Here is a 24,911-nt window from a genome sequence, read left to right as displayed (position 1 = left end):
ATTTTTACCTTTGAAAAATTGCACAAAACTATTTCAGATAAGGATAAGACAACTTCACTTTGTTTTTGAACATATGGGTGACATTGATAATTTTATTTCTTAAGGCATACATTAATCCCGTTTTCAGTAAGTCCTGTAGCTCAACATGCATTGCTTCTTGTGAAAATACATGCCAAATTAAAATAGAAAATAGGAAGGACTTTTCTTTTCTGAAATGGTACTACTGTGCTGCTGGTCTCATGGATGCTCCTTCCCCTGAAGTACTGTTCTTCCACAGGACCTGAATTAGAGCATCAGGAAAAAGCACCTTAAAGCTCCATTAAGACGTTCCGTTAGATTCCAGGTTTGTCGGACCAAACTTAAGGTGACCTCTTGGCAACTTCATCTGACAAAAGGCTGCCCGATGGTTGTTTTCGGTTCCTCCCGACACTCAGAGTCACTTTACATGTATTTTGGAACACTGTGTAAATGTGGAATGAGAACTACAAAGTGTAGAAATCTTGTCTCAGGCTGAGATGCACACAAACACACAGACTCGCCTATTTGCATTATCTGCAGTATTCACCCTTGCACTTTTTGCTCAGGCAGACTCGTTCTCATCTTGAGACTGAAACAGGCAGAAAATATGCAGATATTTATCTGTATGGGCAGCTTTACTACAACACCAAAGTGTTTGTTGTGTATTAGCAATTATTTTATTTTACTGCCATTTTCACCTCCAAGCTTTCTGCTTCAATCCCCGTGTGTAAATGGGGTTACTCACACAAAATGGAATTGTCTGCAAAGCAGGGTGATCTATATCACATCACATAAGACAAGTGGTTTCTAATGTAACAAAATACATTAGCTGGAAACACTGTAGGTTTTTATGGTTATAATGTATGTTCCGCACAATCTGGCTGTTCCCACAGTGTCCCCCTGATCTTTTCTTTTTTTCAAGTTTGTCTTTTTTATATTAAAAACTTTTGAAATCCAGTTCTATGTTTAAAGAACAAGTCCAGTCTTGGGAGGAGGGGATAAAAGCTTTTTCATTACAATAAATTTTGACTCACTCTATTTGTTATGTTCATAACTAGTAACTTTAGTCATATGACCTGTAGGAAGGACTGACCATGATTCACCTTTGGGTAATGATAAGAACATAACAATAACACTGGGAGTCAGTACTTTACAGTGTCTTTTTTTTTTTTTAATTTTATTTTAACAGCACTTACAATGATTTTATTTTCTCATTTGAACGTCCATGTTTTTGAAAAGTCTGAATCAAACAGTGACAGAAAGGATGCCAGTTGTTAGTTCCTGAAGCTCTGGGGCATTTACAACAATCTCAGCAAGCAGAGAGGAGCAGTTCCCACTCAGGGTTTTTGCTCGGTTCCTACAGCAGCAATACAAAGTACTTACTTGTAGTTTTGATTCCAGATTGTCCTGATGCTAAAAGCCCAATGAGGACACAGGCTATGATCGCCACCAGGCAGAAGAGGACGATCAAGGTGATTTCCAGCCCACTGAACTCCTTCTTGCCCATCTAGACCCAGAGAAACATCATTGGTTAAAGGAAAACACAAGTAACAGCTTTGAAAACTCTAAATTGCATTACAGAATCACAGAATCACTAAGGTTGGAAAGGACCTTCAAGATCATCAAGTCCAACCATTAATCCAGTGCCACCATGTCCCCTAAACCATGTCCTGAAGCGTCACATCTACACGTTTTTTGAACACTTACAGAGATGGTGACTCCACCACCTCCCTGGGCAGCCTGTTGCAATACTTGACCAGCCTCTCGGTGAAGAATTTTTTCCTAATATCCAATCTAAACCTCCCCTGGCACAACTTGAGGCCATTTCCTCTCATCCTATCACTAGTTAGTTGGGAGAAGAGACCAATACTCACCTCGCCACAACCCCCTTTCAGGTAGTTGTAGAGAGCGATGAGGTCTCCTCTCAACCTCTTCTCCAGACTAAACACCCCCAGTTCCCTCAGCCACTCCTCATCAGACTTGTGCTCCAGACAATTCAATAAATGATTTAATAAATTAGCAAAATTTGTAAATGATTCAGGTTTTAAACCATGTCCCCTAATCCCAAGGTTTACATAAAACTCTCCTTAAGGACTATGTGCAATAAATCTCCTACTCAGGATAATTCACACAGCTCAGATTACGGCATTATTACACTAGTGGGCAATCACTGAGGAATGTATTTTGTGCCCTGCAAACCACTTCACACACAAAGAACAATTTTCTCCCAAGATTCACTATGGAGTTTCTTACACATTACTGAAATTCCTGAAACAGAAAACAAACACAATCCTCTTTCACTTTTTTTCCTTTTTTTTTTCCTGCAAGTTTTCTTTCCTTCCTTAGAACAAACACAAACTGTAACCTGTTTTATACAGGACAATGTTGGTTGACTGTTAAAAGCATACTTGACAAAAACCTCTAATGAGCTCTGACAGCATGCTCACGACACGTGGGAAAGACAAGAGATAGGTAACAGGGAAATTACTTATTTGTAAAGAGGGAGAATATATCATGCGTATCAGCCCATGGCACACTGGTAGCTTTTGAAATCACAACTGAAGTGAGGGAGCATATGTTGATGGAGACGGTGCCTTAAAATGCTGTCTAAAAGTTGTCTTTTCCCCGCTATTGCTTTTCTGTGAGGCACAGTGGGGCAAGGCGTGCTGCGCCAAGGGGGCTGTGCTGGCTGCAGAGCCAGCTGCTCAGCCCCGTGCAAACACCGAACCGTTAACGCTGAACTGCGCACCAGCAATAAAACGCGTTAACACTAATCTCCAGCATCCAGATCAGTATACATTGGCAGCAGCTACTGCATTTTACATTTGGTTAAGAACACTTAATCTTAGAAAACAGCCTGTATGTACAGAGAAATTGGTTCTTTTTGGTGAAAGCAAGAAAGTGTGGGAATACATGTGCGTTGCACTGGCATATCAAAACATTGCACATGTTTTTGTGAAGACCCAAAGGAACAAAAATACTTTAGAAGAAGGGTTTTGTGTGTGTGTGTGAAGTAGCAGTTTAAGTCTAGTGTATATTCTTGCCGCCCACTTATTCCAGGCATAACCCATCACCCCACTGAAACCCCTATTCATGGAAATCCCGCAGCCACCGGGATGAACGAAGAGTAAAAACAATACTGGCCCATCAACAGTCCCCAGAACAGTAAAGCTAAGTGCTCTCCAGTATGGTGAGTAATGAAGGACTTTTTGTAGATAACATAGTGCTATTCATATTTTCTCCATTGATATAAAAACTTATAGCTATTTTTAATACTATGATTATTGTTACTCCCCCCGGGAATATTGTATTTAAAGTCTGCAACTACACTGTATATTGAAAAGCATACATCTTAAGGCCTGTTCTTTATGTTGAGGAAATGATACTCCAGCAGTTCCTCTCCTGAGTTCCCTTTACCATTGCCTGAATACATGTCTACTAGGAGTCCCAAAAAGTAGAGTTGGGGTTGTTCAGCCTGGAGAAGAGAAGACTCCAGCGAGACCTTATTGCAACCTGCCAGGACTGAAAGGGGGCTTAGAAGAAAGATAGGGACAAACCTTTTAACAGGGCCTGTAGCAATAGGACAAGGGATAATGGTTTTAAACTAAAAGAGGACAGATTCAGGCTAGATCTAAAGAAGAAATTTTTCACAATGAGGTTGGTGAGACAATGGCCCAGGTTGCCCAGAGAGGTGGTAAATGCCCCGTCCCTGCAAACATCCTGGGTCACCTTGGACGGTGCTCTGAGCAACCTAGTCTAGTTGCAGATGTCCCTGCTCATTGCAGGGAGGTTGAACTAGATGACCTTTAAAGTTGCCTTCCAATGCAAACTATTCTATGATTCTATGATTTTTCTGAAAACTAGAATTTAATTAAAGTATGTTATCAGGTTATCAGGCTCTTCTCTCCTCCATTCCCCCATCCCTGCCGCCCTCCAACTATAGCACCACATTTCAGTTCTTTCCTTGTCATGGTCCCCCCCAAGACCTAAGACTTTAGAAATAAATCTCTATAATTTATAAATTTACGTTCTGTTCTGTGATCTGTACTCAGCAGTAGTATAAAGGTCTCCAGAAACTTGGATACAATAAAATGAATGACATACCTTAAAGTACCTCTGATTTCTTCATCTCCTGCTCTTGATTGTAAAGCTCAACATCAAAATGAATGCTTTATCCTTTGCTGTTATCAGTTCATTGCACTGTTTGCTAACCAATCTACCAATGGCAGGCACATACATGATTACAGGCAGATTGCAGAAACTCTTTGAAATAAACATAGTTACTGTGATTATTGCAGCCAAGGAATGACTAGTTAATTAATAATATTTTGGTTCAATATGACAGATCTCATTCTGCAAATGAGAGAAAACCAGCCATAATATGCCAATAAGCTTATCCATGTTGCACGACTTAACAGTTTTTCTTTTCTTCTTTTTCCATATCTTTGTGAGTAGAACCTTCATGGAACTTTTGCATTCTTTGTCTATCATTTCTGCTTTAAGCACCACAAGAAGTCATTAAATATTCCCAAATGAGGAGAAGAGTTATTAAAATAGTTGCAGGAGACAATTGGATTTATGACCGTTAAAACTTTTTTAGGCATTAATTCTAAAGTATTAATTTTAATACTCATATAAACAGATTTCATGGGATACTAACAATAAACATCAAAAGCAGAAGAAAAAGATGAAAGATTGACATGGAAACCATAGAACAGGGAAGAGGCTTCAATCATAGTCTTAATATGAAACCTTCATACATAACTAGTTTTGTCTTTTCTCACAGAAAAGACAAAGATAGAATCTTAACATAAAATCTTTATTTTCCAAAGGAAAACTTTCAATTCATACTGTTAAAGTATTTACAAGTTATTTTTCAGTAATGTAGAAATGGTTGAAAAATGCCACCAGTGTTTTTTGAACTCTTCACAAATTTATTGAATTTCCTCAATATCTCACTTCCAGCTGTGAAGCACAGGAATGACATGTGTCCTCTCTGAGCACAGAGGAAACAGTCCTCTTTTCCTTAGTGCTTAAAAGAAAGAAAATCAATTTTACATATAAAGCACTGGCGTTCTCCTATAACCATCCATCTTTACACAAATCAATGCCACTACTCCCAGTGACTCCATTTTTGAAATGCAGACTGTTATTTAGCTACCTCACCCTCTCCATTTCATTGTAACACCATGCGTGTCCACTTGTGTGCAAGTGAGCTCTGGAAATGTAATTCTAACGTCCCTTTCAATATTGCTCAACATGCTGCTTTTTGAGTGCATATTGAGAAATAATGCTTTTGCATGGATTATGAAGATATCAATGGTTTGGGAGGCCTGGGGGTTTTGTTTGATGTATATCAGTTTTCCAAGGTTTGTATTTTCACTTAACTGTTCCAGGAAAGTACTCAGTCTGGCAAATCATGTGGCCATGTGTTTCATTTAAGCAGGTCTGCCATCACCCTGCCATCAATATAACCATTTGCTTAAGTGCTTTGCTGAACTCATGGTGCTACAAACTTATATTATCAATCACCTAGTGAACATTTTCTATGCAATTTCAGAGCGTAAAAGCACTGAACAAAAAGGTCTCACAAGAGGGTTAACCAGCAGGTTTCCTAGATGAGTATATTTTCATTAGTCTACAAAGGATATCAACATGAGGGCTTTCAGGTCAAGATGTGATATTGAACTCCAAGAAGGAGGAATGGGGAAAGCTCTTCAGCTGGGGACACTGAAAGACCATAAAGGCAACCAAGAACTCTATTAAATCAAGAGCTGGAACAGCATGGTCTCTGCTGTGTCCTGTTTGGGCTTCCAGGAATTAAGAGCAGATTCATTTCTGAGAGCTAGTAAGCAGAATTATTAGAAGCCCAGGAGTATAGGCTAGACCTTAGACAATAGTGTAGGAAGACAAGCTGGGAAATTAGGTACTGTTAAAAATGTAGTAATTTTAAGAGAGACATATATCTCTTAGTTTTTAACAGGTCCTCATATAATTAAATCACATACAACTTGAGAAACTTGTTAGCTGGTCATAGTTAGCTCCCTGGTTGTGTTCATTCAGACAGTTGTGCTAATAATTGAATTTTCAGCTAAGGCATCATGTTAGGAAAAAGAAATAGCTTACACTTTTTCTATGGTTTCATGAGATTTGTTTTTTCACTCTTTCAGTACCAAACATTTACTTTAAGTTACAGCTTGGAGCCCTCAATACATGCAAGAAGCTGCTTGCAGATTACCAGTTCAGTCAGGAACATAATCATTAACCGTCATGGAAGGAGATCACAGATCTCAGATCCAACGGGATCACACTCCTCTACTCCCCACATGTCATGTTTGCATGGCTGAAACCGATGTGCAATCACAGCTCAGCAAATTGGGAGCTCTTCAGTGCAGCTCTGGTCATATTCAAGGAAGGAAGAAGGCTGAGCAGTTTTTAGAGACAGCAATGGGGAAACCTGTGCTCAAAGACACATCTCTCAAGCCTGGGAAAAAGATTGATTTACCTTCTGCACATGACAAGGCAGCTGCCAGCTGAGGTCTCCTCCTTCTCTGAAATACTAGATGCAGCCCAGAACAAGTTCCTTCAGAAGAGGAAGGAGATATCAGCCCTTATCACCTTTCTGTGTACAGAAACGCAAGTGACTGTTCAGCGTTGTGAGCCATAGGTCTGCGCTCCACTCCCAGGTCAGCTACTCATTATCTGACTGTCAGCTGCCAATCATCATGCACTCATCATCCGCTTGCTTCATGAGACAAAAACAGGCAACGATGGGAAAGCTTCAGTGAGAGCTGCAAGAAGATTCTGGTTTAATGACTTATGTAGATTAGATCTGAACAGATTTGCATTACTCTGCTGTGAACAGAATATTGCAGGGCCTCAACGAAACATATATGTCACTGTGAGGTCCCATTAAGTGAAGTATGGTTTGATTAGTAAAATGTAGAGCTTTTTACCTAAAGAACAGAAGAGAGTCCAGCCTCTCCAAGGAGTCACTGGATTGTTATCCCAGGGAGCCTTACACCCTTGAAGTTTCTGGCTGCTATGCCCTGCTGAACAAATGCTCTGTGGTCTGTGACCTGAGGTGCTGGTCCCCAGTCACCTGCTCTGGTGGGAGCACGCCATGGCTCCCCCACACTCAGGCTCCTCTCCCAGGTATGGGGACGTGAGGACCATGCACCAGTTCCTCCCTGGCAGTATGGGCCATATATTTATATCTAAGTATATCTGCATCTTTCTGAACATTACAGATCCTGCATACATTGAGTAATAACTTACTTTTCCTGAGACAAAACAAATATCCTAGTTGAGAAAATGTTAAATAACTGGGTCAAATCAACATTTTGGTGCGAGTCTCAGATTCTATGTGATAGGATTGAACAGGTTGTTGGCGGGACACCCAATCCATTTCTGCTGTAACTCTGCTGCTGTAAGTCGCTTTATACTGGTGATGAATTTGCTCCCAAGAATTTCAGGATGTGTTGGCAAACTAATGAGGCAGATGCACGCAAGCAGAAAGCTGGTCCAAATTCAGCACAGCTCTGAGAGGGCTCCTGGGAACAGCTTGATAAAATCCCACCATCAAATAATAAGCAGATCATATGGATGTTACTCCTACCCCCAAAATCTTCCTCTTTGACACCTAAATCACAGGATTTTTTTCCAGTATTCAACTAAAAAAAAAAAAAAAATCAAACAACACTTTCAAAAATAGAAGTACAATTCCTCGTCATACTGAAAAAGATCATGTTTTAGAAACTTCATTAGAACAATCCAGCCCATAGAGAGAGCTAAGAGAAACTGGAACTACACTTTTCCCATTTTTATATTCACCTGGAGAGAAGGATGGATGTTTTCAGGATTATTCTTCTATTTTACATAAACAGTGAATAAAATACACAGTGCTGAAACAGAGATTGGAGACTAGGACTCCTTGATTTGAAAAGAGTATTTCAGCTGAAGTCATTGCATGTTCTCTCTGGCTTGATCAGCACTGAATTATTAAACCACCCTGGCACTGCTAAACAAGAGCAAAGGAAAATTTAGGTTGAAAACTCTTCCCCTTTATTTTGTATAGATTGTACCTTATTTTCTTTATCACATGAGCTAATAAAAACCTGGATAAAGTCCTCAGACCTTTGCAGAACACCTCCAAGCAACATAAGGTGTGATGAGTTTCATGGAATTCGATGTGAAGAAGCTTCAGTACACACACCTTAAGCAGTTCTTTAGCACTCTCCAAGACTGCAGTGAACATCTGGAATGAGCAATGTGATCTGCTGCACCACCACCCTCCAGGGCTCTACCAGCTACCTGAGCTTGGTAAGGAGATGGACTGCAAAGAAAACACCTTCAGAAAATTCATTAATAGCTATAACAAAGTAAATGCTTGCCACACCATGACCATGAGCATCTTTTTCCTCTTTTAAGTTTCAGTAACCAGTGTTCAGAATAGAGCTTTGAAAACCAGTGTGAGGCAGCTTTTTTTATTAAAATTTCTAGACAGAAACCTTACCAGAGCTCCCTGGGAAATTTTTATCGCAGCTCCAAATCTGAGTGTGAAGGCACATTGCTGTTCAGCTTTGCAACATGTTATAAGCTGCTGAAAAGGACACAGAAGATACCTATGTTTAGGGAAAAAACTCAACCGTGAAACAATTTTAAGGAGAAATTGAACAAGAAAACTCCTCATGAAAAAATAAGAATAAAAAAATATGTACCTGCCCTGGAGTCTCCTTCAGACACCAAACTGAGACAACTGCAAAACTGGACAAGCAAGAAAAAGAACTGGGAAGCCTCACAAATGCATTGCAAACATTTTTTCCTCCAAAGAGACTCTGGAGAGCGTGAATTTTAATTCATTCAAAGCTGTCTCTTTTTCCCAAAGCACCTCACAATTCAAGATAGTTACTGTGAGCTCAGTCTCAGACAAAAGTAGTTTTCATTTTATAGCAATTGACAGCCAAAGGATTTTGATTTTGTTTACCAACCAGATACAGAAATAACGTCAATTGAAAAATTTCATTGTCATAGAAAAGTAGATGTTTGAAGTTCATTTTCAAAGTATGTGTAGTTCTTCTAAAAGAAATGCAACTAGGCATTGTATAAACACTACTTTTTTGTGGATAAAGAGCTTTCTGCATGTCTAAATCATAGGGCTTTATCCACATTCTTCAAATAACACTTTCAAGCCAACAAAGTAAGGCAGATGTAATGAACATAGCCTAAAATTGAATCTCAGTGTTATTTATGAATTTTTATTAGATCAAGTTAGAGACTGGTACAAGCCATGACAGTGATTGCAAAGATAAGAATTCCAACTGAACATACACTGTATAGAAAGAGAAAGAAATTTTGCAGCTCTTAGTGTAAATGAGGAAATTGCTTGTTGTGAATCTCTAAAATATAACAGTCATTGATGAAAGGCTTACTGTAGTCAGTGCAGTACACATTTCTCAGGTGTTTGTGATGATTCAGTTATTAAGATCTGAAATCAGAGAAAAATGTTATAACAAAGCTTCTAAAAAAAACACAAACCCTCTCATTCTTTTTTATAGCTAGTAAACATAAAAAGCAGAAACTGAGAAGGCATGTGAAGTAGAAGGAACAAGTGTCATGATGTTTTGAACCATAATCATGAATATAAATCACTTGATTATGTCTGTAAATTAAAAACTGCTGTTCTTCAAGATAGCAAATAGTAGGTCTTAGTAAAGCCAAATATTATGTATTGCCTATATTTATTATCTACCTTTTCAGCTGAGAAAGGAATTACATAATTGCCTGAAAAAAAGAAATTTTTCTTTGGCCATTCACGCATCAAGATGTGGAAATAGCAAAATGTGTTTCACGCCATTACTTGAGGAAAATCTATTGTCTGCTTTTTTATTTTTTAAGCTGTAATGAGATAGCATTAGGGATATTAAAAAATGTAAAGTGTCCTACAAGCAAGTGATTTGAACCTGTAACATGTAGCTGACAATGTTAACTTTAGGATAAACTTCACTCCCTAACAACGAAGGGGGAAAAGGAGAATTAATATTTGCTTCCAGCTAATTGCTAGCTCCTGGTAGTTCATAAAGTTCACAAAGTATACAACCAGTAAACTCTCAGCTACACCCTCATAGCTCTGCTCTGCCATTCCAAGGATGCTCCAAAGAGGATAGTATGGTCCATGCCCTTAAGGAAACTTTGGGCTGCTGCAGCACATTCATATTGAAGCCCACTGAGGGCGCCTGCAGTCCTATAAGGTCCAACAGCTGCCTCTGTGCCACCCCCCTTAAACTTCTTTGTGTCTCCCCTCCTTCACTTTGACCTTCTTAAGAGTCAGACAGTCTCTTTAGCAGCGACCCTGACCTTCCTGCTCCGCTTCAGGCAACGTGAAGAGCACAGAAATGCATTCTTGATTTGCAGTTTGATGAAACACCCGTCAGAGCAAAGCTGAAAAAAACCCCAAACAGAGAGAAGTTTAATTCATTAGTACTTGTTCCTCCTCAAATATCTGAATTCACAGTTTGAGTCAGCTAACAAAATTACTTTAACAGAACGCAGATGTTTTTTCAAGAAACTTCAGAAAATGAAGGCATTATTGACTTGGCAGTGGGTTAAATCTGAATTGTTCACAAGGCATGTCATAAACTGACAGACCAAGCCCACTATGGGTGTTTATTCTGGAGTGTTATTGCTGGGAATGACTCCTAGGTTTTACTCTCGTGTCTTTGTTCTCTCACGTTCCTCAGCTTTATTTTTTTTTAATGTTCCTTCTTATCTGAAATGTATCAGCAGAAAGGAATCTTCACTTCTGCTACTAGATCTAGAGACATCAGACATGGACACGTCAAGGTTAACATTCAAGTTACAGTTAATTGCTTTGAATAAAAAAATTGTATTGCTTCATATGAAACATAATTGGTGGAAAAATGAAGAACTGGTTTCAGGAAACAAAAATTTGTATATCAGGTATTAAACTTCTTCAAAAAAAGCATCCTCCCCATCCTTTGATTCCTTACAAAAGAGGGAAAATTGTCTTTTAAACCTTCCAAAGCCTGTTATTAATTTTTTGCCTTCTAGAAATTGATAAATTCACATATGTATTTGCTTTACTAAAGCATGTACAGTTAAATAATTCAACCGCAGACAAAAGAGAGTCTCGGATTTAAGAGCCCAAATCACCCCAGTCTGTATTTAGATTGTCAAAATGCACACTAGCATAAAATAGATACTTGTGCGACAACCTATTTGTGACAGTTTGAAGACACATATGCACAGACCACTAGGAAGCCCAAGAGTCTGCCAACTCCAAAGATACTTGAGTCATACATCACGCAGATCCAAAATAGCTTTTGATATATTTTCTAATGCTATTTAAAAAAACAAAAAAACCACCCAAACAAAAAAAACAACAAACAAACCAAACTGGGGGCTTTTTCTAACTGTCTTGGCTTGTGAAGTTACATACACGCATTTTTTAATAAAAAAATGCAATTTTTTTTAAAAAAAGATACCAAGTATTTTAACGGGAAATTATGGACCTGCAATACTGACAATAACCTAAAGGCAATAAAAAACTCCAGTTAGTAAATAACACTCAAAACACACTTTATTAAGTCCTAACTTCATTATCCACAATTCTTAACCTATTACATTTTTTTTCATGTCATGTTGAACAAAAGCTGAAATGACAGATTGTCTCCCAGCTTTTGGAGTGAGGAACAGATAATTCTGAAAGTAGTTGCTTAATGAAATCACTGTTTTGACCCTTTCAATTTTTTGTCAAAGCTTGTCTGCTTACTGTTTTTATGACTTTCCTTGTCCTTGCTGCAGATGGTCCGCCCGCCAATGCCTGTGCTTCTTGCTGCTACTGAGCAGGAAACACAGCAAAGCCACCATTATTAAATACTGATTCCTCGCCAGATTTTTACTTCTTTAGACATTTTACTACAGGGTATTATTCAGGTTTGCATTTCTTTCCAGTAAAAATAATAGATATTCATTGTAATAAACAAAAGGATTAAAGTCTTAGGAGCTTTTTTAAGAAAGGGTGAATATTTAATATTCACACATTTTTAATAATAACTGAAAGATGTGAATAATATCAGTGACAAGAATCTAATTTTCTTACACCTCTGTCTCTGTATGGTAATTTAGTTACCATTCAGCAGACAGGCTGGTCTGCATAAGTGATGCTAGGGCTCATGCAGGCAGTATGGATCAGCTCATATTTATGCCATTCAAGCCGTGAGAACCCTCAAAGTTCAAAAACATATGATCTCTGTTACATTAGTCTACTCCACGTCATTTAACCTACACAGTGACTTCTACACTGTAGCCTTGCACCTAGTGCTAACGTTTGTATTGCTACTGTGCAGCACTAAAATCCTGAAATGTTAAATAATCCCCATAGATGCTTGTTTTACACACGCATTCTTCACAAATCCTTAAAGATTCTGATCATACAGTTTTCAACGTTTTCTCTCTAAACACAACAGCTGGAAGATTTAAAAAACAAACAAACAAACAAACAAAAAACACTTGGTATTTTTAGTCACTTTTAATCTCAAGGGGGAGTCTGAATTAAAACATCAAATAGTGCCAGACTTTGAACAAAGCTTTGGGGGCCAGAAAGGCTGCAAATAGTGTTGTGTAGGTGCCACACATCACACTTTCTACACATGGTGATGCAGAGGGAGTTGTACTTACACCCAGTGCAGAGAAAGCTCACCTTTGCCCTTGTGCAAATCTGTATGCAGTGACCAATTTTGCCTAACTGAACTGCTTTCTACTCACTGAAGGACACGTGTGTTTGGTAGCAGGTTATTACTCATTTTCCCTCTTCCAGATGTCCAGATTAGAAAATGCGATCTTGTTCTTCAGCCCGTTGGACCCTCCTCTGCCAGCCCCACGGGTACACTTACCCTTCCCTCACCCTAAGCGAGTCCAGGGACAGAAGCAGCAAGCAATGCAAAGGTACCTGCTGCGGAGCATTGGCTGGGCTCCCGTTCTCTGTCGATAATGTTTATTTCTTGGCACTCTGCTCACATCACGGCTACAGCAAACACCACAAAAGCCCAGTCAAGGTACAGTAGCTGAAAATTGTTACAAGCGCCTCCAAAAATCACCAGGTACAGCTTTTACGTGTTCAGGGAAGACACAAACACCCCTTCCCTCTACACCTTAAGGCATTAACACCATCATTCATTAAGCAGAAGACTCATGTATCTTGCAGCTCATTTGCGGTTCTTTAATACCACTGTCACCGCAAGGCTCAGCACCATAAATTTTTGCATTGCTCTATCCCATTAATATAGGTCGGTTTTTTTACCTTGTCCTTAAGATGTGTTTACGCTCTCCACATGACAAATCTCCCCGCACAAGTGTATTACCTTGCGGCCACTCTATTTCCATTCTAAGACACGCTCTCATACAATATCCTCTCCTTTAACCACCACCGCAAAATCCTTGACTCAAGCTCTTGCCATTGCTTAATATTGTCAAACAGGGAGGAAAATACCTTAGGGCCTCAGTCTGCGGTAGAAAGTTACTAGGACCAGGCAATCCTCTCCCCTTTGATGGCTACCAGGAGAGCAAAGCTCCCAGTCTAGCCAGCACCTAAACCATTTGGCAACTTGAGTGACCCCGTGGTGCACAGGAGGGTCTGAACAGAGTCATGGTCTGCAGATCCCACAAGATCAGCAGTAGACAACGGCTCTTGAGAGAGGAAAAGGCAGGGGTGACGCGGAGGGAGAATGGAAAGACAGGAGCAGTGAACTAGCCAAACTGAGGAAACAAACTCCATCCCATCATTTTTGTAGTCTGAAGTTGGTGTCTCTACAGGATGCAAAAGTGCCCATGGAGCATACTGATAACCTTTTTTGCCTGAGAGCAGGATCACTTTTACAATAGGTGCTTAGGCAGCTCCCCTAAGGAGCCACGGTTGCTACACTGCCAGCAGAAGAAAGGAGTGTCTGCGACATCCTCGGCAAACAGGAAACTGTGGGTTATGCTAGGGCCAAGATTACTTTCATAGTGACGAGCGTACACGCAGCACCCTAAGAAATAGCCCTTAAATTAACAAAACAACAGCAGCGGCTCAGCAGAGCCTTAGTAAATTACTTATCCTTACAGTTAATATTGAACTGCATTATTAAGGAAATATTGATAAAGAAGCAACCTTTTACTAACTTGTCATTGAACAATGCATTGCTCACTCTAGGAAAAAATTGCTCTAAGGATTGTATATCTTGGCTGCAAGAATGACCTTGTACTGTCTATAAAGTTTACTAGAGTTGAATAAAGAATTCCATTTCAGTTGATAATACACTTTTGTGAACACATATAATTAACCTAAATTAATTTTTTAATGAATAAATAAATTGGAAATTAAAGCAAATTAAGTCGTTACTATAGTAATATAAAAGTTCGCATAACAGCCCTAATTTATCGTGAAAGAAATACGGAAGTTAATGAATTCAGTACATGAATTCTTTTCACAAAGGAGTAACTTTACCTAATTTTAGCCTGTGAGGGTTTTTTTGTGACTCTTACTGAAATCCTATTTCCTGTAATGAAGGGCCCCACAGTTGGGCAATTTTATCAGAAAGATTTTCAGAATTGGGAATGCAATATGACATTTTTGTCCCTGAAGCATCACCAGGAAGATCTCCCAATGCTAATGCATTTATATTTTTTCATATCTAGTAGTTTCATGATATTGCTGTGTCATAGGGAAGATGAAAAGAAAAGGTAAGGTGGTCTTTAAAAATAAGTATAGGGTCATACCTATATGTAGTGTGAGATGAATCAAGTCTTCTGTAAATTTTTTTCAATATAATTTTATGTGTGAAGGAAAAATGTAAGCTTCAGAATACAGGGGTGACTTTTAGTACTTGTTCTTCTGGTTCAAGTTCTGTACAGCACTATTATCCCAAAGCTGTATTCCAGTAAAATTTATCTCAAACCAAACCACTGACTGCAACATAGGACACTCCCTTGCACTATAATAACTTTGCCATTGTCTTACATGACATTGTCAGAAACAAGGCAAAGAACAGGGATCTCCCAATGGAACCATTTTATGAAAAGAAAGACTATTCTCAAAGGAAAGTACTACTTGGAGTAATTGTGTTAATTCTGAATTCTGAAAGATAATGCTTTTAAAAGACAGATCATATCCATTCAAAATGGTTCTACCTGTTAAATAATCTGTAGATTATTAAAAACCTACATAACTAAACTTAAAATAAAAAATCAGTTTTCACAAGGGCATATAGAAGTGCACCTAGTTTATTAACAACAGTTTAATAATGAGTAATGGCAGAAAAAAATACAAGCTCTGCAAATATAGTCGATAAATTTCTTATTTTTTAAATCCAGAAATTCCTCAAAATCTTTCCAAAGATACTAGTTTCAGAGTTGTGGTTGTAAGGATCACTGTATCCCCCAGAGGGATCTAAGGAAATCTTCCACTTAGTTTATTAGAAAATAATAGTCTCCTTTGTTTAGGGTCTTCCCTTCCCCAAGAACCACGCTACCAGGATCTGCAGATGGTGCTGTACCTCAGTCTGACTTTCTTTTCTCCCTGTGCTCCTCCACCTTTGCTTCCTCCCCTTTTATTCCAGTCCAACGATCACTACTGAAATCCTTACAGTCTCATTGCTGTAAACACCAGCTCATGTCTAGACTCTCTCAATTATAAAGGACTAGAAGGTCAGGAAAACATCCTCTCTGCAGCCTTACTGATATTTCTCCTGGAAAGGATACATAAAACTGAGATTGTAGGTGGATAAAAACCCCTCTTAATTACACAGCCACAGTGGAATCACAGTGCAGTTACAACAGGAATGCATGTCCAGTAGTGATGGAGAGATATGCATTACAGACTGTTAGATCTAATTTAGTATTAAATAAGGACCTTGTTAAATGAAAGATTTTTCTCCGTGAATTGGAAGAAGTGCAGCTGGTGACACATGTCCAAAGGGAATGGAAGGCAATCTCAGTGGCAAAATAGTAAGTAAAATGCCAAAACTGTTGTGGTACTATTGACAGAAAAATTATTATTCACCCACAAGAAAACATTGAAAATGACTTGCGCATTTGTGGCCATAAGTGTTCAGGTGGAGATACAGAGGTGATAAATATGAGAGAGACAGACAGGAAGAGAATATTGTGGCAAAAAAGTGTCTTAGATAGACATAGATGTCTCAAAGAGTTGATGAAGAGGGTTATGTAATGCCATTAAAAAGTGGAAAAATAATAAAGCAAAGGGCAATCGGATACTGTTAGACAATGATGACTCATGGATATAAGGAACTTTTGGTCCCCTTTTGCTGGAAAAGATCTACTTTATTTAGAGCATCTAATTTAAAATATAATGGTTTTCTGGTATATGTATTTGTACCAGGTTGAAGCAATACAGCGTTAGAAACTTTAAAACAACATTGCATAACTTAAGTTTTACTGTCTGGGTCAAAAACTTGAGGTATTGTCAAAGCAATATTACTTCCTAGGTGATTATTGCAATTAGAATGAGGTAAATTCTCAAAACTAAAAGTCTAGAAACTTGTGCAACAAATCAGAAAAAGGTAAAACTAGCTCAGGAATGATATACAGGCTTGTGGAGACATTTTTGCTACCATAAGATAAAGTACTCTTGAACATATGAACCAAGGTCACTTTAGAAAGTGGAAAATATTACAGTATCCTTTGTTTGAATTCTGGCATTACGCAGAAAGTTTGTTTTCATGCAAGATATCACCCTGCTCCTGATGAAATATTATGCTAATATCTGAAGAGACCTATTTTTGTAAAATGGTCTTAGAATGTTGCCTATATTCCTTGAGGGCTATATTTCAGGAAACATATGACACTATACTAATCTTTTCTTTGGACTGCTATCTGTTTTCAGCAAAACTTCCAAAATACACTGGCAGCCCATCAGGTAACAATGATTTAAGAAAAAATAAAATCATGAAGATTAAACATGAGTAAATCGCTATGTAAATTAACCTATGTATAGCTTTATCAAAAGCAAACATTTCCAAAATTTTTATTCATTCAATTCACATGTATTCAATAGCAAAATGTTATGTGTCTTCAGAGGTTTGACTACATAATATGAAATTTCTGTGATTTGTTATGCAAAAAATAGACAAAATACTTGATTGGGCTTATTTAAGAAAAACATACCAAAGCAAGAATTACCTTCTAACTTAGAAGCAAACCACTTAGGATCTTCCAAGTTGATCACCCATGCCTGATGGCAGCCAACATAAGACTGGCCCTGAAACAAAGAATTTATGGATAAAATTATGGTCCCAAATACATGTAGGTAACACCAACTGCATATTGTTTTACAAAATCTAGCATGCATGAAGTCAGCCAGAAATTCTACTCTGAGAAAACACGGAGTTTTACACTCAGTTCTCAATTCCAAAAGATGAAGTTACAATGAAGTTACACTGAAGTTACAGATTTTTGCATCACATGGAGACATTAAAATGTAACGGCTTTATATGCATAATGCCTTAACATGAACTGATTGTACTAGTATAGTTTTATGGTTAAAAGTATTTTAAGATGCCAAAGGGGCAGTATGAAAGTTGAAAGACAGTTTTGAAACAATGAGAAAACCCAGCTGTATGGCCAATGTTATTTTGCAGGTATTTTAGCTCCATTGCACAGTGTAGTCTTTGCCTAATTCAAGTTGAAGCTTGGTGATTGTCAGGAGCTGTGAAAAAAACTGAACAAAATAAACAACTAGTAACTCTGTCCTGAAGATCCACTGTTTTTTCTCTGTCCAATAGGGAGTGTGGCTTCTCATTTTAGGCTACAAAAATTTATTCCTCTTCCTTTGCTTTTGTGTTTGTATCACTACAAACATGGGATAGGATATAGCATAGGATTTCTGATCAAGATGCTCTGATCCCTTCCCTTCATTCAGAGGCTCTTTTAAAGTTGACATTCCTGTTACTCAAAAAAAAAAAAAAAAAAAGGCAAGAAGGAAACTAGGCAGCAAAACTTGTAATTCAACTGTGCATATGAATTCCCTTTTTTCCATTGGAAAGGCAACAGCAGAATGAAATATTTCCATTCACTTTTACATTTTTAATTCACCTTTTTTGATTATGTACAAAACTTATATAGTTCTGGCCTTCCATGAAAGAGTGAAAGAGCTAAGACTTAACAGAATACTGAATTTCAAAGGAAGGATAGTAAGATGCCAGGAACAGAAGAGGTTAGGCAGTCTCCCTCTACCAGAAAATTGGCAAGAATGAACATCTCAGCACTTCCGTTCACATTGGAAAGAAGCTCCATAGGAGTGCCGTCTCGCATGGCAATACAGTTACACACATTAATTGCAGCTGCCTTTAGGAGTGCTTGACCAAACTGTCCAGGGAGGTGGGAGCAGGGAATGCCCCAGAAAGGCAAAACCCATCCAGATGGAAACCAGTGCTGATAACTGTAGAAGAAGTGGGATTATTAAAATTTCAGTTCAAGAATTGAGTCCACATACTATACAGAAATATATGATATGTCTAGCTGCACATAAAGTCTTGTATTTCTAGAAGACATAATTTTTTAGACATAAAATACCTTCATAATAGACCTGCATGCTACTTAAATGAAGCCAAAATAAGAATATTGTAGAGGTAAGAGACAAAAGAAGGCAAAGAAACAAATTAGGAAGATTAAGGGTTTTAAGACCAACAAGAGAAAAATGTTTGTCACTGAAGAAGGCACGGGAGTCATTTCCCACCTCCACCTCTATTGACTGTGCAATTACACGTGACCATGACAGAAATCGTTGTATATTTGAGCAGTCCTATTACTCAGCACTAAATGCACTCAGAGCAGTGCTGATAATCATGGGCATTGTAGCTTCTTGCCTTTCTATAACAACGAAAAAAGATCACAGTCATGCTGGTGAGATGCACCTTGTAATCTGTGCTAATTTCATTTATCATCAGACTTCCACAAACGTAGCCATCATTTCTGAATTCCAGTGCTAACAGGCAGTGGTGTATTAGAAGCACCTCAAAACATGCTGGCAGCACCCTGCAAACATCCCTACACATCATTAGGCAAAATAACACCATCTTCTGCATTACTTGCAGTAATCTCAGGTGATAGCTTATTGTTATTACGTGGGTAACACACTCTGGATGGAAAGGATAAATGACATTTAAGTATCTCTTATCTGAAGGCGATTTAAATGTATTAATGTTGAGGAAATTGGTTAAAGCTTCCCACATAATCTATGGCTATGGTTCCCACAGGCCTGAGGAGAAATCTTTGTTATCTGTGTTGCCTTAGGTCCAGGGCACAATTTCATGTCTACAACATACTAATTCTATAAATCATACCATTCTGTGGTTTAAATCAGGAAAAATCATTATACTATAGTGCTAATATGAAGGTTTTACTTCAGTTTTGTCTCTGAAGACATGTTCAGATATGTCCTCCGGAAACGTGATTGTTTTGGCGAGTGTCCATCATTTCCATCTGCTCCTAATGCTCCTCCTCGAACAGCCCACGCGACACTGAGGACTTCTAAGGCAGAAGCAACCACCAGCACTTCTTTTCCAAAGCGATGGCTAAAAGCCATGCAGCTTCTTACAGCTTGGAGTTTCCACTTTGACAGCTACATTATTGTTAAAAACTGCAGACAGAAAAGCTCATAAGCAGCTACTGAGCATTATTTCATTTTCAAGGTTTTCAGGGACTGCTGTCATTTGTTTCATCTCTCCCTAATTCATACCCTTGTTTCGTCTGTTTTGATTTGGGCTTTGAATAACTCAATATCTGCAGCTAATCACATTTCATATTTATCAGTGTTAGAATTTTTTAAGAAATACTGTATGCCACTCAACTGATCTCCCATAGTCATCTTCGTGGGCCCATACTATTAAATTTAAAGGAGATCATTAGGAGGAAACCGAAAAGAAAAAACAGCTATAAAGCTCCACTGTTATCATACATGTAGATTTTCTGAGTATTGTTGGTATTTATATGTAATTGTGTGAAAGTAAATTTTAAATTTTCTGTTAATCTTACCTGTAAAAAGTTGCATTAGCAAGTTCTTGCCAAGCAAGGATGTACCCACCTTGGATATGCAGGTTGATACATTCCAAAGGAGCTGGTTTGAATTGTCCCCTAAAGCCAATATCTTCATCCTGTTTATGAAAAATAAGAAAGTCTTCTATTTAATTGCCCTTGCTTTACAGGTTTTTTTAGAACAAAGTTATCATGTTTTACTCTACAGATTAATTAGGAGTTGTTCTTGCAAATCCTTGTTACCGCAGGAGTAACTACCTAATGGCTTTAGAAGTGCTGTTCAACTGAGACTTGATACTGTAGGTTCATATTCTCAATCTCATGTTTTTTTGTTGAAAGGAAAATTGCTGTAACTAAGAGCAAACTCTATTGTTAGGAGTCTTATAACTACAGAAATTTTAGTGAAAATTCCTGGTAAGGAGAACAAAGGAGTCACACATACTCATGGAGTATGGAGCAGATCAGTGCTGCCATGGGCATGGACATCATACATTAATGTGCCTGAGGTTACATAGGGTAAGAGACTGTATCTTATGTTCAGTATGTTCAGCACGTTCCTGGAAATCTCCTCAAATGTTGAGTTCCATGAAACAGGATCTTGCCTCTGAAAGAGAAAAGACCATTGTTACTCAAGCCGTATTGTTTTGTTCAGATAAGCTAAAAAAACCCAACCCCAGAAAACAAAAAAACAAAGAACAGGTCAAAGAATTTGCTAATGTCTGCAAGAGACTTCACATTTAGCATCTGTTTTCTTTCATTTTATGTTTCTCTCCAGACTTCGTATAACCGATTAGTATTAGTAATTACCAAACGTGCATCAAAATCAGCATAGCAAGACAAAGCCGAGGAAATTTCTCCACCCAACTAGAGCACCTTCATTTATTTATTCTTCAATTAAGGGGTAAGTGACACTAAAAACAGTAAGTATCACTGTCAGCCCTAAAAGGGGAACTAGAAAGAGGGAAGGTGAGAAAAACCTGGGGAGACCCGTGTAAAAAGTGCTTAACACAAAGCGTCCCCAAGGCGTGACATATCCCAATGTACATAATTTATTATCCCTCTTTTCTGCAGGGCAGCACTGGGGACTTGCAAGAAGAGACCAAAGCTCTAATGACTGGTGTCAGGGAGCACTTCCAAACTTTATTAAGTGTATTGATCAATACCTTGGCAAATTGGGTAAGACTGGAAGCAACAAGATAACCCTGAATCTGCATTTTTAAAGGCTGTAAAAGTCCTATCAAAAGGTGTGCCGCTGCAAGATAAAGCACGCAGTTTTTGAAAAGGAGACTTTAATCCATTAGATATATGCCATATAAATAGCTCTACTCTGTGAGACCTGAAGCTTTAACTGGAATAGAAGTGCTGTTTCCATTTTTTTTTTATTTTTCCAGTTATCTTGTTTTACAGCTTTCTACAATATAGTCCTTAGCCAGCACAGACCTGCATTTAGGCAATTATTGGCCTTTACTCTTAAAAGAAGTACAGCATCTGATAGTGGCAACTGTGCAAAGCACAGAAATTGCCGTGTCTTCCTCCAGAATCTTATTACACCGTTCCATTTTCTCATTTGTTGTCTAATTATGGACAATTAGGACTGCGAGCACCAAGGTCAGCTTTGCTCCTTCAAGGCTGTTTGCCATAAAAGCGCTCTATTTTAGTCTTGCTGGGGTAGTGTGTTTAAATAAAAATGGCACACAGGGAAAAATATGTAGGAGTGTGATTCAGTCACAGCAAACTCAGAACATGCTTCCTTCAAGTGGCCCAAATCCCAGAGCAGCCCCTCTGTGGGCATAAAACCTCCCAGGTGAGGGGGAGGCTTACAGCAGAGCTCACACATAAATAAAGACAGAAACTTTTTGTTTGATAAAGGGCCAAGCATGACCTTTTCTTGTCCATTTTGCTTGGAGTGTATTTTTTTTTGAAGCAGGCCAGCTTGTACGAAGTTCTGGCTGGACCCTACATGTGTGTAGCAAAAGCCCAGCCATTAACAACCATGAAAAATTGCGACTCACCCTTGTTCCTTTCTGATTGTGATTCCTCGAGTACGGGTAAAATGCACCCAGCTGCATCCAGCGAAGACACAGCTCATACTCCGAGTCTTCGAAGAAGCCACAGATATTGGCTCCCGTCTGAAATTTAAAAAATTATCCAATTGGAATACTATAAAATCATGTACAGCATCAAGATAATTAAATATAAGGTAATAACTAATTAGCTTACATAAGATATTCCAAAGAGACTGAAATTCATCGTAACTGAAAGGAAAAATAACTCATTAATTTTTCTCCTTCTTTGGTATGTTAAGGGTTACACAGATAACACATATTCAAGAATTAACCCCATTCCTCAGATAATTTTTTAAAAATTAATTTTCTTATATAAAGCCCTGGCCATTGCCACAAAATACCTGCAAAGGCAATCAAGTAAGCGTTAGGGGGAAAAAAAAATAAAAACCCCTGAGTTCAGGAGAATTTATGCTTCCAAGTTGCTCCGCCAAGGATACGGGCACATTTCTCTCCAGCACATGCTGTTGGCCTATGCTATGTGACTGGCATGGATGCACCACTGCTCCACTTTCTTAGAACAATTCCTTTGCAGCCGTGCACACATGCTGTGAATCATTACAGCAAAACATTGAACCACAATACTAGTTAGAAAGCTACACTGATTAAATCACACTGCTTTCCAATGCTAGCTCCACAACAATTGCCTAAACAGCTGCTCCAATATGGCACTATTTATTTATTTATTTTTCTATAGGATTTGCAGCTTTAGTGACACTATAATTACAGCAAAACTACACAAGTCATATTACTGTCGTAATTAAACATCACCAATGTGCTGGAATTGTTTCTTCCAAGACAAACAGTAAGTTTTCTAGTATCTTTTATTTCTTTGTAACGTACTATCACACACTTTCAGCCTCTGCTTGGTTTACCCTACTTCAACAGTCCTTGGGAAATTGCAGCTGAAGTTTCAAATGTGAAGAAAGCGTGTGCGTGCCGCGCATAGAACTGCTCAAGGATGAGCACGGCCCAAGCGTTTGGCTGACTCGAGGGGCCAGCTCTCTGCTCCAGCAATGAGCCAAAGCTGTATCCATGAAAAGCAATTACTCATGTCACAAAGCCCAAAGTTACCTCCAAACGATTACGGTATTCACTGTATTTTCAAGTCTATGCAAAAGCCTCATTATGAAAGAGTATCATTAAGCCAATATCCAGAAGCTCCCTCCATCTAATGGCTGGAGAACCAAAATTACATTAAGTTACATAAAAAATTGTTGTTCACTTTTAAGTTATAGAAACCATCTTCCAGTTTCAATGGTTTAGTACTAGAATAAATTATTATTTATTATTATAAATGTCTTCAGCTGCACAAGTACTCCATCAGTTAGTACCAAAGAATAAATTGGGAGCTGATATATAAATTTTATTTCTTTTTAAGCTAACATTTTAAATAATAATAAAAATTCTATAGATTTCAAGTACAATAGTATCTGTATAAGCTGTGCAGTTTCTCATAGTCATTCTTGTTACAATACCTCTCAAAACAGAAGGAAATCCTTCACTACATTTCAGTTCATACTTAATACACAGAAAAGATGGTAATATTCCTCTCAGTGTTAAATTACTGTCTACTTACAATGCCCAAATGGCGTGTGGTTTGGCTGACAGCAGAGGTATCAGACATTCCTCCCTGTCCTGTCAGCAATTTTGTTCCTGCGTTGACGGGCAGCGCTGCAATGGCACGCTGCCAAATACAACATCCACTCAGCCCAAAATTCAAGCAGCCTTGATATTTTCTTTCTTTATGGTAATATCAAAGTTACCAAGGGCTTTAAGGTCGTTAAGACCTATAAAGAAACACTGTTCCTTGCTTACTCATTGAATTGGAAATGAAACAGCACAGATATATCATCATGAGATCAGACGTTATCTAAAGCAGGCTGGGGTACTCTTCAGTAAGGAACAGATAACGATGTTAGCCTTGGAACCAAGAAAACAGGTTCTTAAAAGTAAAGCCTTATGCACACGGTTTGAATCTGAAAAGTCACTGTTTCCCCTTCTCACTACTACTAAATTTGTTTTCAGTAGAGGAAACATTTGAGCCCTTCTTAAACTAACAACTATTAAAAAACTAGATTCATTTTCCCTCATCAGGTGTATGGCATAAGGCAAAAACAATACCAACATGAGGTGTAAACCAGGCTATCCCAGCAAAACCTAGAAACGAAAAGTATTTCATATTTTAATTACAGTAATTACATGAGACTATCATTGAGTAACTACTTTTCCCAACAGCCGATCACAATGTTCAGACCTGTTCTCCATTCTGCCTTGGGAACAAATACCCGGGCGGTGTCTTTGGATTGCCTGCTCTCATTTACAATGCAGAGCATTGCCCCAGGACGGCCTTGGTGCCTGTCTCGTTACAGAAATCTCCGCTGAAAAGGCAACAGGTTGTGTTTGAATGTGTTGGGACAAGGAAATGCTCAGTGGTGAGTAATTACCTCCAAATTAAACTAGGTGAGGAATAGCACCGTGGCCATCTTATTTCATAATCCAGGTCAGCAATTAAGCTTGAACAACATAACATTTATATGGATGAAGTCCTTAGAACTGGTATACCAAGAATTGCTCCCCAGCTAGGTGAACCATAAGTTTCTTCAGTACCAGACTTGGGTAAGTGGTCTTTAAAATGTACCTTGAAAATTGTGTCTGCTCAGGTCAGGGGATTCTAAAGCTGGTAAGCTCAAAATAAAGACTTTTCCTGCTTGTCCTGCAGCAAAAGTGCAGCTGCAGGTGTAGACATGCATGAGTGGGTGCATTTTTTCCTTCTAG

General features: G+C 38.4%; 1 protein-coding gene across 1 annotated transcript in view; it reads right to left on the bottom strand.

The window, feature by feature from the left end:
• SI (sucrase-isomaltase) overlaps nucleotides 1–1,669 on the bottom strand; it is a gene marked incomplete at its 3' end in the record, with an annotated part of 53,117 nt that extends 51,448 nt beyond the window's left edge. The window contains exon 1 of the mRNA XM_082003742.1: nucleotides 1,402–1,669. Coding sequence (XP_081859868.1) covers nucleotides 1,402–1,525 — 124 coding nt within the window. The 5' untranslated portion in view covers nucleotides 1,526–1,669. The remainder of the gene's footprint in view (nucleotides 1–1,401) is intronic.
• Nucleotides 1,670–24,911: the final 23,242 nt, after the last annotated feature.

This window comes from Phaethon aethereus, assembly GCF_964289735.1.
Source record: "Phaethon aethereus genome assembly, chromosome: 9".
Taxonomy (NCBI): domain Eukaryota; kingdom Metazoa; phylum Chordata; class Aves; order Phaethontiformes; family Phaethontidae; genus Phaethon; species Phaethon aethereus.
This window is presented reverse-complemented; position numbering and strand designations above follow the sequence as displayed.